The following is a 17,417-nucleotide window of genomic DNA, read 5'->3' as shown; positions in this document are numbered from 1 at the left end:
ATGGTGACTATCCTGTTACTGACACAATCAAAAGTAGAAATACACTTATGTGCTTGGATATTCCAGCATATTGACTTCCCATTAGTTAAGCATGCCATATTAGACATATCCAAGAAAGGCTAAGAAAACATCTTATATTGATTTGTCATGTTCATATTATTAGCATCAATTAAGTAAAACAGTTTTCACCTTAAGTTTACATAACCACAGTAAATCATACAGCTAAAATCTTAATTAAAAGCTACAGATATTCATTAAACTGCAGCATGTTGTCTTTAATCATGCAGAGATTACAAAAATGTTTACTCATCACATTTTTTTAATCAATCAGCAGATACAGCTAACAGCTTCCCAAGTCAAAACATGAGAAACTCACCCATGCAAATCAAGGCTTACGTGAAGTAACTGTCTGACCTCAATGGTCTCTTGTGACCAAGTCAGTTGACATATTGCTTACTCAGTAAACTGATGGATGTGACCCAGAGTTGCCTGTAAAGATGGAGCCATGTCTGTCTTAATCAAACCCCCCCAAGTCTTGACCTTCCCGCCATCCACAGAAGAAAAAAAGGTTTGCAAGAAACACCTATAGCATCTGAAAACAGCCTAAAGTCCCTGATGGAAAAAAAGATACTGTTGTCTGGGAAATTCCAGGAATTATGCCCAGTTTACCCACATAGCTGATCATAGCTGTTGATAAAAAAACACACCCTCCTCCCACTTGCGGAGGTGTTAAAAAGTGATAATAATACAACTTAGGCCTCTTGCTTCCTCTTTAAGGAGGCCAGTGTTTGGTGATTCCTCAGTCTGTATCACATTTGACATGATTAAACATGCCTTTTTATGGTCAAAATCTCATTAGGCAAATAACCAAGTTACTCTCATTTTCAAAGGAGATCCTTTGAACAAACAGCCTTCTTTTTCTTCAAAAGTGGTGGTCCACTACGATTTCATATTTTAAATTTTAGTTTTTGTGTAATGTAGCTGTGTGAACATAAACAAAATTTTTGAACGTAAGACACTCAAAGCTCAATGCAAAGTGAGACATTGGCTTTTACAGAGTTAGCTTAGCAAAGCCTACAGCGAACGAAGTTTGAGGACCACAAAAAATACAGCTGGGTTAATGATGTCATAAAACCTTCAGGTTATGTGCATAGAAAATGTGCAGAGAAGGGGCGTGGCCACAGAGGCGCTGTAATATTACAGCAGAGAAAGCTAAAATCCCATCCAAATGATGCTATTTTCGCTGAGCTTGTTCTGTTTCACTATTTAGGCTTCCAAAGGACACGACACAAAAAGAGAAGTGCTTACAATTTATTTTTTAATTTTGTTCCAGAGAATTATAAAAAAGGTAGCTCCCCAGCATTTGATGAATGCTTCCAGAATTTCTCCCAGTTCAGTGCTAGATTCGGCCAAAAACCTCTCCTCAAAGAACGAGCAGCTCCAACGATAATGGAAAAAGCTGTGGATTGTGAGCCACAACCTGTAAGTATTTTTGTTACAATTAATCTATTACATTCATAGTTTCTACCGCTAACTGAATGTTTCAGCAAGGATGTACGCAAAGGCAAAGCACATGCAAGTAGAGGCGTGATGTGGAGTTATTCTGCGAACCACACATTATGTTAGCTGACCAATCAGAGCCCATTGAGGGCGGGTCTTCGGAAGTTTTCATGTTAACTGAGCTGCAGTATAAAATTAAAGGAAGATATGTGAAAAAATTGCTTGATTTTTTTACAAATGAAACACAACCACACATTGTTTTGCACCCCATAAACACATTTAAGCCTTAAAAATACACTCTGCACCATTCTTTCAAAGTTTAAACTTGAAGGCCATTTTTTCATGAAGTGGACACTTCGCTATTCCAGTATCCCACCCTCAACAATGATAATGTAACTATTTATGTGAAGTATGAGTCTCAATCTGCATAGTTCTGAATGTTATCATTAAACCTGTGACATAGTAGCTGAACAAGATTCCCACATGGTTACCTGCAAACATTTAGCTGTACCGCACGATGAGGAAAATGGCTCTATAGTCGTGGAAAAAGGAAAAATATAATCCTTGTAGGAAATGGCCGCTTCTCCCTGCTTTGACTCCCTTCTGTTTATTCAGGAAACTTAAATACCACAAAAAGAGCATGAACAAGACTATTGTATGTGGCCTCTTCCATGCCTTTGTTTACAGTGATTCCTGAGATAACACACTAGTCTGTTTCCTACCAGAAACAATGGAGACTGAGAAAATGATGTGTGGTGCGCAGCATACAGACACATTCACACGTGAGTCAGTCCCAAACTTCAGGTTTGGTAATTGTAAAAACACAGATACAATGCCCTATTTTTATGATTCAGTTGCAACTAAAAAAAGAGACTGATGTGAAAGAATGAAATGGGAACCATGAAGTCTGACCCAGAAATGCCATTTATTGTTTTACTTTTGTAATATACAGTAACTTGGAAAATTATTAAGTGATATTTTGCCTAGACATGAAAATTTGCTGGTAATTTACTCACTATCAGGCAACCAAAGATGTCAGTGATTTTTATTTTACTTCATTAGGAAATTAAAGAAGACTTTTAACTAAAACTGTGATCTGATTTTAATAAAATGCAATCCCAAATCAATACTAATAGCTCCTGATAATAGATTGAGGTATTATAGCACAAAGAAAAACAGCCAGTCAGTTTGAGTGTGTTCACGACAGTCTGGAGTGCAAGATCCCTGTTGCATAATGATATATGTGTGGGCGCACGTGAGCTGATGCTGTTTGTTTATAAATTCCTTCTGTTGCACTGTTCAATGCTTTTTCTAAATGCTGCAACTACGGTGGCCCAATAGTGCACAATGCAGCAAAATTTAAGAAAGCAAACATAGACTCACAGCACTACAACATAAGTTCACAACACAGGGAAATAAGATCACAACACAACAACATAATCAATAACACTAAAAAGCAAATAACCTCGTAGCATTAAAAAAAAACCTAAGCCACAATACAATGGAATTGCTCCCATCCACTAGGGGCCAGTGAAATGCTAATAACTTTGAGACCGACAGCACAAGAAATTCTCACAATTCAGCAAGTGATTGATCTTAATATGTTTAATATGCATTCCGTTTTTCAGTGTCAATATTTTCTGGTACTAGTCCCATATTTTACGTGACTATCAGAAGTGTTTCAAAGAGATGCTGTTACCAAAGCATCTTCAATACATGTGATCTAAAAAGGAGAGAGAAGATATTAGGATAAAGGTTATTAGAAAAGATATTAAGATATCCATATTGGTTTTATTTTAAACATAGGTAATTATGTTTTAAATGAACATAAACATTCATCAAAAGCCTCATTATAGATATGTGCATTCTGTCTAAAAGTTTTGTGTTGGGACTTTATGTTTGCTTTTTAATGTTACTTTGTTGTAAACTTTTTAATGTTATGGTGTTGAGTATTTGTGAGCTTATGTTGTTGTGTTGTATGCTTATGTTTGCTTTTTTAAATTCATTGCATTGTGCAATACTGGGCCACCATATGCAACCAATATAAAACTCACTTTACAGATTCTTATTTGATATATGTTAATATGCATCAGAAAGTTTCAAAACTGTTAAGAATACAATGAGGACCATTTATTGAGGCAGTGGATTCAAGGTAATTTGTTGTAAAATTTCTTTCATAGATCAGTTTTCATCAATTGTTATCAGAAGCCACGGCTATTAATTTTGTGGTATCATTTTATATTGAGGGCCCCGTTAAAACATTTTGTTGATCAAAATAAATCATCAAAGTAAAGTGATTCCAAATTTGTTTCACCTGTATACTTGGCATGGAACGATAACCATTTTCAAGGTTTACTGCGGTTTGGAAAAGTCAAGGTTTTAAAAACTGCCAAAATGTATTTTAGTTTGTTTGTTATTTTAGGACAACAGTATCTCCAGCAGAAAAGAAATCCAAACATGTTGTTTTAAATTGTAAAGAAATCAGTGTTTTTGAAACTAATTTAACCTCACATGTTTACTATTCCAAAATACTTTTAATGTTTCTCAAAATAAGATGTGTTGTGTTCAAGGGGGTTTGTTTTTTTAACCCAGATATTTAAAAAGAACATGTTTAAGAGCAGTAATCACAATAGCGTGAAACCGTGATGTTTTTAATCCAAGGTTATCATACCATCAGAATCTTATGGACACTATTTGCTGATAAAATTCCAGCATGCACATCAAAAAAGTCATGTAATTTTTGTTTTAACAGATCAAAAGACAACGATGCGGTGTGATTGCATTGATGGACCAGTGGATCTACTATATTTCATAACATCAGAAATGTTCTTTTGGTCATACTAAAATCAAAGTGGTTCAGTATTATTACCACCCAGAACTGTTGAGTTTCTCAAAAAAAAAAAAAAAAACTCCCAAAAAGCAGCCTCCAAAAGCCACCACACTTTGTCTTCTGAGGCTCAAGTAATTCATTAGAATAATAAAGACCCAGGCCCAATCCCAATTCTAACCCTTAGCCCTTCCCCTTAACCCTACCCCTCGTTTAGCGCATGCACACCAAGGGGTAGGAGTGTCCCAATTTTCTTTAGCTTGAAGGCGTAGGGCTAAGGGAAAGGGTTTTTTTCAGGACCACACTCAAAACTAAGGGGTAAGAAAATTACCCAGAATACTCCAGCCACAACGGCAGTTTTGCCGAGCCCGGAAGTAAGGAGATCCACAAATTAGTATTTATTTTGTCATTACTATGAATTTTTATGACAAACAAACATATGTTCTAATATATTCATAATCGCGTTCATGTTTTTTCGTCATGCTTTTTAAAAAAAACGCAAAAAAAAAAACAGCTAAATTTCGCAATCTATAATCCCTATTAATAACTCCTGTACAGCAGCCTGTAGATTTACATAGATGAATATGGCCACTGTGTAAATGCACAGTACAGTTACAATCTTACTGCCACATTATATCGTCATGATAACATGATATATGCCTTCAGTGATTTCCTGTAGATGAACACCAAAAAACAACACAACTGGAATAACCACAGCAGTCGCGATTGACAGATCTCACATGAAGCAAGAGATCGTGATGACATATGATGATGTGTGCAGGTGCTGTAGTGCTGTCCCAATTCTTAGGGGTAAATTTAGAAGCCCTTCCCCTTAACCCTCGGTTGTAAGGGCCAAGGGAAGGGGAAGGGGTAGGGGTACAAAAATAGAATTGGGATTGTGCCCCAATGTGGCTTCTCCTACCACAGCAAATTAATTTTTTCTTTTTGATATTTGATGCCAGTTTATCAGGAACTAATATAATGAATTTTTTGAATTCCCAATTAAGTAAAAATCATTTTACACGTAATATTAAAGGAAAAAAATCACCTTGAATGGCCTGAGTAAGTAAAGCAATAGCAAGTTTTAGTTTTTTACGTGAACTGACTCTTTAAATGAATGCATATCTAATTTCATATGAAGATTAAATACACATTGTGTCCAAGTTTTTAATGGAAAGAAAGTAAAGAGTACAGCCAATTAATCAAGTTGAAGAGTGAATGGCCTCAATACAAGATTGCATTTGGCCCTAAAGAACAGTGATTCATGAAATGATGATAGACCTGATGATAGATGCATACAACACCAGTGGCCAGACATGAGCAGAATTGTGCTGTTAACCAATAAAAACAAACACTTCCTTTCTAATGTATGAAAGTATGTCTCATTGAATGAATCACAATAGAAAGCATCTGGGATTAACACTTAGGACCGAATGCCATGTCCACTGTGACAAAAACAAAATTTGATGCCATGCACGCAAAGGATCCCAATAATGACTATGACTGCATCATGACTGGCATTATTTTAAAGTTCAAACTTGAGTCAACAATTCGGTGCCAATTATAAAATGTGTATCATTAGACACCCCGAAGCAACACACTGTCTCTCGACAGATTAGTGTTTCCTGAAGCAAACCACAAAACTGACACAATGACAAAAACAACTAGATCCTTTTTTGGCAATGAGGTTAGCGTTTATCCCTTTAGCTGATACCAGCATCCGGAGCTATTTTGGATGAGGTTTCTGGAAGGCACCCTCACTGAATGAATTCCTTTAGTCTGAGTCAAAATGCCTCATATTTATGCCAGGTTTATACAGTTTCATTTCCATTACAGTCACCCCAGACTCCTACGCTACAGCCTAATCAAAACGTCAGGCTTCATAAATTCATGATTTGTAAGTTCACATTTTCATATACCTCATAAATACACAAACAGATCACTATTGGTTACATGACAAAGAACTGTTTGATGCGTTTCTAAAAAAAAATATTGTTTAAAATGTGATAAAATCGACAATATAATTGAATGATTTTGGTTATCTCATTTACTGCAGAAACTTTTACATCATATCTAACCGGTCACTTACAAAATTAATTATTGATTCTTTTTAATGTCTTCTAAATATCTATTATTAAATATCTATACTGGAAAATTGTAATTAAGAAATAACCAACAATTATAATCATAATGCTCAAGGCCTAAGACTGGTTTAAAACTGGTACAAACTACATAAAAATACTGCTGAAATCCACAGGCAGTTTAAAATGTTAAAATTTGATTTCTTGACAATTCAGCCAACCACAAGACCTCACATCTGCTGAGAGTTTCCTTCTTAAAAAACAACTAAATGGGCTGTTATTTTTTAACAATAAGAACCCTCTAGCTTGTGTAAAATTAATAACAGAGTTGTGTGCACATTATTCAAATGCCATGCAATCTATGTTACCAGTCAAGATGCATGACCATTGAAACATAATGCGTGAACAAACAACCAATTGTACACTGTTACACACTGCCTGACAAGTCTTGTTGTCGATCCCAGTTGTAAGAGCAACAAATAATAACTCGACTTTTAGTTGATCACTTGGTATCAGAAGTGACTTATATGAAAGGCAAAGGCCTCTAGATTATGCTTATTTTACCTAAATAAAATATGACCATGCCTTGATTTTTAATTAAATAAGATGGCTTAGACAAGTCTTGTCACTTAACAGAAATAATGTACAGTATAGAATATAAAGTCATGGTGCAGTGGAAAAATAATTAATATTGTGTATGACTACCATGAGCTTGGATGACTGCATCCATACATCTCTGCAATGACTCAAATAACTTATTAATAAAGTCAGCTGGAATGGCAAAGAAAGTGTTCTAGCAGGACTACCAGGGTTCAAGATTCTTTGGATTCATCTTCAATGCGTCCTCCTTCATCTTACCCCAGACATGCTCGGTAATGTTCATGTCTGATGACTGGGTTGGCCAATCCTGGGGCACCTTGACCTTCTTTGTTTTCAGGAACTTTGATGTGGAGGCTGAAGTATGAGGAGCCCAATCCTTCTGAAGAATTTGTCCTGTCCTGTGGTTTGTAATCTAATGGGCAGCACAAATGTCTTGAAATCTCAAGCTGTTGGTGTTGCCATCCACTCTGCAGATCTCTCGCATGCCTTTACACTGAATGTAACTGCAAATCATGAGTTTTCCTTCACCAAACTTGACTGATTTCAGTGAGTCTTGGGTCCATGCAGGTTCCAATAGGTCTTCTGCAGTATTTGTGATGATTGGGATGCAGTTCACCTCCAGTTTTACATTCTGCAACTTTTCCAAATGATTAACTATACAAGTTATTATTTGTTGCTCTTACAACTGGGATTGACAACAAGGAACAAGGGCAGGTTGCATCTGCTGTCTGTGGTAAATATTTCCCACTGGCAGTTCCAGACACAACAACTTGGTCCCAAATGATTCACTGTGCACTATGTACTTTTGAACTATGCAGCTGTCTAGTATATGAACTTCATAAGGTAATTCTTAATTAAAAAGTCTAAAAGCTCTGCCACCTCATAAAGATTGCGACAATTGTGTATGTACTGACCAACATTTTTAAATAGTGTAGCATCCAGGTTTTTAAAGTGCACTTTTGTGTGGAATTTTGTGTACACAATTGGGACACACCTCATCATTTATTCATTCATTCATTTTCTTTTCGGCTTAGTTCCTTTATTAATCAGGGGCCGCCACAGCTGAATGAACCACCAACTTATCCAGTGTATATTTTACACAGCGGATGCCCTTTCAGCCGCAACCCAACACAGGGAAATATCCACACACTCTAGCACACACACTCACATACACTATGGGAAATTTAGTTTATTCAATGCACCTGAACCGCATGTGTTTGGACTGTGGGGGAAACCGGAGCACCATGAGGAAACACCATACAGAAATGCCAATTGACCCAGCCGGAGCTCGAACCAGCAACCTTCTAGCTGGGAGGTGATTGTGCTACCCACTGTGCCACCGTGCTGCCCACACCTCATCATATCTCAAAAATATATATAATATGAAAAATATTAATATGGTGAACAAACTAGGTTATGCAACATTTATGCCTCATTCACACTAGCAGAGACTTTTTAGCTGCCTGTCCCTCTGAGTGGCGACTGAAGTCAATAGTGGGCGTGCCCACCATGGGGTTGCTTAGGTAACATTTATGATGTTATTCACAGAGAGCGAATGAATTTACGTGCCGCTGAAAGTAAACATTGTTCAGAGAACACTAAATATAAATGGAATCAGTACATAAAATGCATAATTACAAAGATGATCAAGACAAAAGTTTGTTCTGTCACTGCGGCTATTTATCTCCTGCAAACGCAGGTCTGTGTATTCCTACAGCATGGAAAATACAACCAGCCTCTGCAGGAGCTGAGAGAGGATCACGTGAGTTCTACTGATGCTCGTGTTGGCTGTCATTCAAAGTTGCTCTTCATTTGCATGAAGATTCTCAACTTTGTTGTGTCGTCTGACACGCCCACCTGGCCACCAATGGTTACTCGCTCTCCTTTGAAATGAATGGTCCCTTGTCGCTTTGCCACTGTGAGTCACGCATAGTGTGAACGCAGCTGTAGTTAGTAAACTTGCTTGCTCTCATTGGCTATTTTCAGCACTTTTCATTCGGAAGGGTTTACCCCTATGCCCTAATACATTCAAAGGGTTTACCCTTTGGAATGACAGCTTAGAAAGGATTAGAGCATAGGGACAACTTCCCTGCGCAAAGAATCGTGGGGGCCTGAAGTGTCCATCAGTTGTACCCTTTGAAATCCTTCATTCCGAGGGGCTCTTAAAAGTGGCCAATTTTAAGCACTTCAGTTTAAAACTACACCATCAGAGATCAATATATCCTGCTAGAAATGCACTGCAAGTGTTGCTATAAGGTGTCATAAGGTGAAATTACAGAAATAAGCATAATCTTTTTTGCACTTTTTCTTCAGGCCACTTCCTCAATTATTGTAGTGTGCAAATTGGCATAGAAATCTTCAAGTGTATGGCCAGACTAACCAGATTGCTTCTGCACACGTAGAATAGGTTATTAATCAGAGACAAAGTCTAAGCTATTATTGCACTACTTTCAACACAAGGGAAAAAGCCAAATCCAGTCACTGGGGAGCATTACAGACATCATCACAGAGCATCATACTTGCTCACTGAACTCAGGTGGAACATGGACACTCTAATAGTACTGCATATGCACAAGAACACATGTTGCATCTGTTTCAGGCATACCTTTCATCCCCAGTATTGGACTCCAGAGAACAGGCTTGCGGATAGTATTGAGCTCACTGAACTTGAATGATGTGGTTGAAGACTGCTGAGGGCATGTCTGAGGCTACATTTACTGACACCCAGGAGAAGAGGAAGAGGATCTGAGATATCATTAACCCTCTAATGATCTCTTAGAAACCCTAGAACTGGCTGCAAGCTTTGAGCCTTTGACCTAGGGGAGAGCCAATTCCTTGGAGAATAAGTCTGGCCACAAGTCTGAAGAAGTAACTGAGACCCTTTTTTGACATTCAGTCTTTCCACGTTTCAGACAAACAATCCTAATCTGTCTCGTTTTCTTGAAGCAATTGAGATGTTCCCTAAGGTAGAGGACTCCATTATGAAGCTCACGAATGCAATATTACAGCCTTGTATATGATTCTAAACCACCGCTGGAATCAGTACACACATTCATGCACATATGCGTCCACTCTTGAGAACAGATCATCCGCATGGAAATTATTTTTCCAGTCTTAAGCCTGCTAGATCCATTAAAATGAGCTAGGAGCATTGGATACAACACAGAGCAGGTAATAAGGAAGGACAATGCCTGAATAAGTATATTTATCAACCAGCAAATTTGTGCAACTCAATGTGCTTAACTAATTTAACTTGTTACATACAGATGAAACGTCAAACCTGATTTTTTTTCTCAATAAGGCTATAGGACACAATCTGCATTGTATAAAACGATATAGAAATATGGTGACTTGAATAAACATTGCTTCTAAGAGCATTTGAAATATAAACAGCTGTAATGTAATGTACTTTGCCTTGGGTTGCACTGCAAGTTTTGTGCTATCGTCAAGTACATCAACACTAACTGAAAAAAGACTTTTGATAGAACTGATATCAGTTTTCTTTGAATCTTAGCCAAAATTAAAAGTGGTTTCTGGGGCAGAGCCACTCATTAGATTATGGAGGCAAACTATTTGTTTTTGCAAAATATTTCAAAAACCATGCAATTATAATTTGTGCACAATAAGACCAGGAATGTGCATTAAGAAAATAAACGGTATATTTTGATTTCCTCCTGACTTTAAAAATAATCCACAGATTGGTCACAAAAAAACCTCTCTTCATTTTTGAGAAAGACTTGCTTTCTTGATCTGATCCGTTTCACGTGTTGAGGCGGGCGTGTGTCAGGATGCAATTACTGTGCACTTCTGACGCGTACTTGGTTAAGGTTTCTGTGGTGCAATAAAGCTATTAGCCTGGAGGGTTGCCCACTACTCAATAATACCACAGGGATATTAGTTCTAATGTTCTGTAACCCAATTCTTTAGCTCTCCAAATCATAATAGAGCTCTACACAAAATCCCAATGAAACTCCCTGTAGGCACATTAAAAAAACTATGCCAATACAGTGGGGGCAGGGGAGACATGGTTCTTGTTTTGGCATACCTAAAGCATTAAATGAAGCAAATATCCTGCCTGGACAGAAACTTTCAAGAGCGACATTAGTAAGGTTCAAGCAGCATCCACTCTACAAGTATTCATTCATAAGTCTTGGCATGTGAATTGCACATCTCTTTTTAAGTCTTAAGAAAGCTTAAAAGATTAGTTTAGCTAAAAACGAATACTCCATCATCATTTGCTATGTCATTCCAAACAAGTTTGACTTTCTTTTCTATGAGATTTCTTTTCCTAGTTATGCCATTTCTGCTCATAACCACCTTTCACTGAATAGAAAAGAGCAGCTCAGACATAGAGTTAAAATATATGGGTTTTTCTGTATTCCGCATAAAGAATGCAATTTCAGAATTCAGGGAGAATACCAAAAAATCATATTCACAATATTAAGAGTGACACACAAAACAATACCAAATGCAAATGACTACACATATTTGTTTTGTATAACAAAACTATGATTTATCTGTAAATCAGTGCACTACTCTCTTGCATATCCATTGAGTTCAATGATACCCTGATTTCATAAAAAAACTAGAAAAAACTTCTAGGTCTCTAGGACAACATGCATTTATGAATGGTTTTATAAGCTATTAAAAAGGGCAGTCGATGTTATATACCACTGTACATTTTTAATATGATCATTAAGGCCTACATGTGCACTACCTTTTCATTTCTCTTTCACGCTGACTTTATTAACGGGTCAGTACACAACACCCATTTTATCCTTCAGAGCAGTGATTCTAGGGGCTTAGAAAGATTTCAATTTCCTTTGTAACTTTCTAAATCTTTGTTAATCTCTAAGTCTTTGCCACACTGCAAGTCTTGACTTCTCATTATGATTTGTACAAATGATTTCATATCCACTGGAGGGTAAAATTTCTTGCTTCTGTGGCATTTCAAAGAGGGCTAATTACTTTAGTTTTGTCAAATGTCAAATCTACATGTATTTTATAAATTATTTTAAAATAAAACAAAATAAAACTACCATTTTGAAAAGTTTTTTCATGAATACAACCTGAAGTTTTCATTACAATTCATCAAAAGAATAATAAGCTAATTGGTTAGGTTTTTTTTACATCTGTTCCTCTCCTCTTATAGCTTAAAATGAATCACTGGTGGTGAGTTTTACAATATTAATGATAATGTTACATTATACCTTGTATAATGAGTAAAAAGAAATACATTTCTGATTTAGTGTCAATGAAAGTGTATGTAAAGCTTAAAGATGGGACTCTGGGGGTACATAAGACACAAAAAGTTGAGAATACTACTTTACAGTCTACCACCAAGGGTCTAGTCTTCATACTTGAGGAGTTTACACTCCCAGAGTGGCCACACACTATAATGTGAGTAATTTATACTCTAACACACTCTTCAGTGCGTCTTCTTGCAGGGACAATTTGCAAAAGTGGTCTTGGATCTGGAAAAAAGTGTAAAAGACCACAAAAAAGTCCCCCAGCTGTTTTAGGCACACTGCTGGGCCACAGTCAGAGCTGAATTCCTCTGTTAAAGGGGACTGAGATCCACAAGCAGTTTATAGACAGAGCAGAAGAAATAAATGGTAAGTTCACTGTTATTACAAATTTACTACAGATTACAGACAGTAAATATTAATCAAAAGCATCTCTGTGCTAGTCTATCTGTCCATGAGAGTGAGTGTTGTTGCATGTGGTCCACGAACCCTTTGTTAATTTCATAATTCCACCTGACAGCCCCAATATCACCAACTGGTGGACCTTTTCTCAAATCAAGCATTAACTGCCATCCACAATGACATGCTATATATGATAAAACTTTGATTTATTGTGCCCCAGCACCTATTGTTTAAAAATCACTATGACACCCAACATCTAATGGACACCCCTGCCAAAATCGGACTGATGTTGTCTGATCCTGGAATTAAAGTGCACACTAATATATCAATCAAATATCAGACTAAATGATTTTAATACTTTCAATGATACAGTTACAAAGGAATCAATAAAAAATCTGTCAAACCAATTAGACATATTAGCAACAACATTAAACATGCACTAGTTCACTTGTCAGACTATCAAGAAACATTTTTTGTACTTAGAAATGTAAAAATTCATTGTAAACCACAAAAAAACGTACTTCAACATACGTTTTGCTGTAGTTTCTAGATGAAATCAACTCTACTGGGCAATATGAAGCCAAAAATTTTTGTCTATTTTCACAGATATTTATTTACAGGGACATATTTTCAAGAAAAAAAATGAATATTTTGATTTAGTTCTTTGCAAAACCCCAAATAAATACCCCAAAACTATTTAAAAGGGTCTATGGTGTATAATCATGTACGGTATGTTTGCCTTCCAATTTTATCTCCAAATGGACAACCTTATGGCCAGTTTGCTCGGTAGCTCATTTTAAAAGCAGCATATAAAAGCAGAGTACAATCAAGCTAAAACTTAACCTAGGTCTAGGTCTCAAGCGAAACTTAGTTAAATTTTAGGTCTTAGGTTTGCGATATTAATTGGATTAAGGCAAGAGTTTAGGTCAGTGGTTCACTGGTCTAGCGAATCTGACAAGTCCTTCACGTGTAGATGAAGAATGTGTATCTGAAATGTACACCAAAACATACCCTAATGCCTCACACTGCACAATTTTAGCCCTTATTTCCACTTGTCAAAAGGTTTATTGAAATCACTGATAAATGTCTGAAATCAGAGGTAAACCAGTGTTCCTTACGAAATTATTTATTGACCTCCAACTAATTTTCTCTCTCGTTGCAGAATACACAATCTTTGTTTCCTGCATCATCCGCAATTTTTATTCCACCAAACACTTTTTTTATTTTTGCCCTTTCGCTACAAATCAGAGCACAAGTGGAAAATTATTGCAGAGCATCATTTCTAGTTTAGCCTGTCATCATTTTTTTCCCTCATCACTTATGGTATTTGAGCCAGACAGAGTTGTCGGCGATTGTTTCTAGTAAAGTCTTGCAGTTTGTATCCTCTCACTGATCCAACATGCAATGTCAACACAGCAGCAATTCAATGCTTTCCCATATATTCATGCAGCAACCCAATGATTTTTAAAAGCATGCAGTGTGAACTTTGCACACATAACGTACTCGATACATCAGATTCGCTAAAATGTTGACAATGCCCTCTGGTGGATTTGTCATCTTAAACAAGGAATGAAACATACCTGTTGCAACATATTTTACATTTTGCAAAATTGTAGACTGAACACATACTGTATTTTTCTAAGGAGCCAATGTTGATTTAAAGTCTAATTAATATTAAAACATAAGAATCAATATCTGAATCAATATTTTAAATCTGAATAATAATACCAATCTTTTTTTCTGCAATCTTTGACACTTGAGTCACATCTAAACAGAAACTATCCATTAAATGAGCAATCAACAGAATAATCCTTTCAAGAACACATTGCACACTTTGAAACCTTTCAAACATGGCAGTTGTTTAAAAATGCACAGCACTGCACAATGTTTTTAGAAGTAAAATCTATTAAAACACCCAATTTTCAGCAGTTACCTATAGTTCAAAGATAGCTTGAACTGTTGACCTCCCAGGGGACCTGAAGTCTTCTTGCTTATGTCATCACTTTCCCTTCCCCCAGGTGAAAGCTCCTCTAAAGTTGTGAAAGTGGTGAAAGGTAGATGTGCTCAATCTGAAGTTAAAGGATGAGCGGATCTGGCAGGTGGATTGGCTATTAGAGTGGAGAAGATAAGAGAGACAGATGTGGGTAATCTGTTCCACCTGTGCTAACTTCCCTACCTGGGAAGTACACATGACCACACACTGACTCTAGAAAAGACTTCACTGGGGATCCCTTAGTTATCGCCAAAAAGCAGAAATCAGCCGGTGTTGTTTGGAAGAGGGGGACAGTGGTTTTGTTCTAGCTGGAGGTGGTTTATAATTGGTGGCTTATTCATACAGTAGATATTTATCACTAGACATAAGACACAGCCCTGCAGGCTGAAATATAATGCTTACTTAAACATGAGGATCTCAAGAGGCTTGCAACATAGCAGCTAATAACATTAAAATATGCATTCCGAAAGCAGTCAACATCCCAGTTAAAAATGATGGAGGTTCTGTTAAGCCATATGACAAAGCCATACGTCAGTCCCAATGAATGAGGTCAAGACTGCAGCTGAGTTTAAGACTACAAATCAGAGGGTCCCAGCACCTCATGTGTACTAGACAAGCACCCACTTTTCCCTGGTGACCACTTCAGAAAGATAGTCTTAGTAGACAAATTTCTCTCTCTACATGTACAACCCTCGTAATTTATAATTGCGATCACAATAACTCATGCATTTCAAGACAACTTTGCCAAACAGATGACAGATGGCCATGATGGAAAAGTCCAAGGGAGAGAAATAAGATCAGTATATTAGGCGAACGCTGACTGATGCCCAATGAATTATTGAGTCACCTTCTCTATACATTCATATAACATTCAGCTACATGTGCAATTCTAGAACAATTATTCAATTCCATGGCATAAGCTCAAGACAAATATGCCCCAAGTGGCCTGAAAATAAACGATTAGAAATTCAACAGCTTTTTTATGTTGTTGCTGTCGCACTCACAATTGACTTTCCCTCCTCTCTGTGAATTCCAGCTAAATGAATCTTAATAACCATTGAATTTCACAGTGACCCAACGGAGTTTAAGGGAAAGTGCAGTGAAAACAAAGAAAGTCTAATTTTAGGCAGTCGTGATTAGTGTACGGCCCATGTCGCACATTACCAATGGCAAGCTTTTCAAGATTTTGTCAAGACGTCCACATTGTTACGTGTAGCATATGGTATCATTTATACACTGAACGTAGTAAAATTCCAAAGTGTCTATCTACTGCTGCTGTGGATAAAAAGATACAATGTTTTGTCAAAGTAATCTTGCTAAATTGCTGTCATTTAAAACATAATATGGGTGAGTATATGAGCCAAAAGCAGCACAAAGACACCTGATTTCTTGTTGAGACAAGTCACTGTGGAGAAATAATTACACTAATTGGAAATATATTGATAATTATGTATTTGATAATATTAACACATTTACTTTCTGTTCTTTCTTGCTCAGATAAAAAGAGAGAATGTACTTTTGAAGTCTGAAGCAATGGCACCTGCTTGCAATTTTTATGGCAATATAATTGTACTCAAATTATTTCTCTTTTAAACCACTAGAGCGTGAATGATTAAGAAAAAAAATCTTCTTTTTACATCAAAATGTTACATTTTTTAACTCCTGAAATTTTTTTATTTGTTAAAAATATGCAAATGATAAATATACCAGACCTACAGTACTTGGTGATATTAACAAAGATGTTGAATATACTGTAATAAATCAAAACAAAATCACAAAGACATAAAATGGTAACCATCATATAGTGATAGGTAAGGTCAAAGGTAACCACCATGATGGTGTGAATGTAACATCATACCCTAAATGGTTAAAAAATTCTGCCCTTGCTTAACAGATTACACAATGAACTATACAATTTCCATGTGTTTCTGCAGAAAGTCTAGCTAATATTAACTACAACAGTCTAATTACCAGTGCCAGTGATGTTGACAGTTGATGTTATATATCAATAATCAAGGCAGCACTATGAAGTTTGATAGTAAACAGCTGAATGGCTGTTTAATTAGGTTTCTTCATACCGAGGGGGGTCAATCGTAGTCAATATATTATGACTCGAATGATATACCAATATAGTGAATAAAATAACTTGAAAATGAGCTTGCCGGTGCTTACCATTGCATCTCCTTGATCTTGATCGTATTCATAGTAGTCGTGACTGGACTCGAAAGCAAGGTTTGCATAAAACAATGCGAGACAGAAGACAGAAAATCCAAATAAGTGCATTTTAGAAAAAAAAAAAAAAACAATCTCTGAAGTCTGAGCAGAGTCTCTTGAAAGTTCCTCTTTTTCAGCTTTCAGCGGCAGGTTTCTAGAAAACTCTGTCCTTCCTTAAACTAAAATAAAACCCATGTATACATCCAACATTTTAAGAAGTCACTTCGGTACTGGTCCATGGAAAGCACCGTGAGCCGTTTCCTTCTTCACAAGCGGCTGTGAACATCCACTCCGAGCAGAGAGTGATCAATGTGGAAGTGCGCTGGGCGCCCAATGGCATGTTTTATGCAATTTCACGCTGTTACTTTGGATCCCTCTCCCTCCCCCTCAGTTTTCCACAGCCTGCCTCTTTGGTCGCGGTTAGACACATTCCGAGACATCAAGAGACGAATATCACGGCACGCGCGCTTCCTCAGGTGTGACTACAGCACGTCAAACTCATTGTGAGCAATTCGCGCACGAGCGCACATCATCAACCTCAAAGATATCGTTTG

At 36.9% G+C, this 17,417-nt stretch overlaps 1 protein-coding gene across 3 annotated transcripts in view; it reads right to left on the bottom strand.

Annotated features, from left to right (window-relative positions):
• Positions 1-17,204, bottom strand: part of vegfc (vascular endothelial growth factor c) — a 54,730-nt gene extending 37,526 nt beyond the window's left edge. For 2 of the 3 annotated variants that reach the window (XM_056472230.1, XM_056472377.1), the window contains exon 1: positions 16,822-17,203. In XM_056472230.1, coding sequence (XP_056328205.1) covers positions 16,822-16,932 — 111 coding nt within the window. In that variant the 5' untranslated portion in view covers positions 16,933-17,203. Of the gene's footprint in view, positions 1-16,821 lie in introns of all 3 variants that reach the window. The other variant, XM_056472303.1, reaches the window with a different exon arrangement.
• Positions 17,205-17,417: the final 213 nt, after the last annotated feature.

The sequence above is a fragment of the Danio aesculapii genome, chromosome 1 (genome assembly GCF_903798145.1).
Source record: "Danio aesculapii chromosome 1, fDanAes4.1, whole genome shotgun sequence".
Classification (NCBI taxonomy): Eukaryota; Metazoa; Chordata; class Actinopteri; order Cypriniformes; family Danionidae; genus Danio; species Danio aesculapii.
Note: the sequence above shows the minus strand (reverse complement) of the source record. Positions and strands in the feature narration are given on the sequence as shown.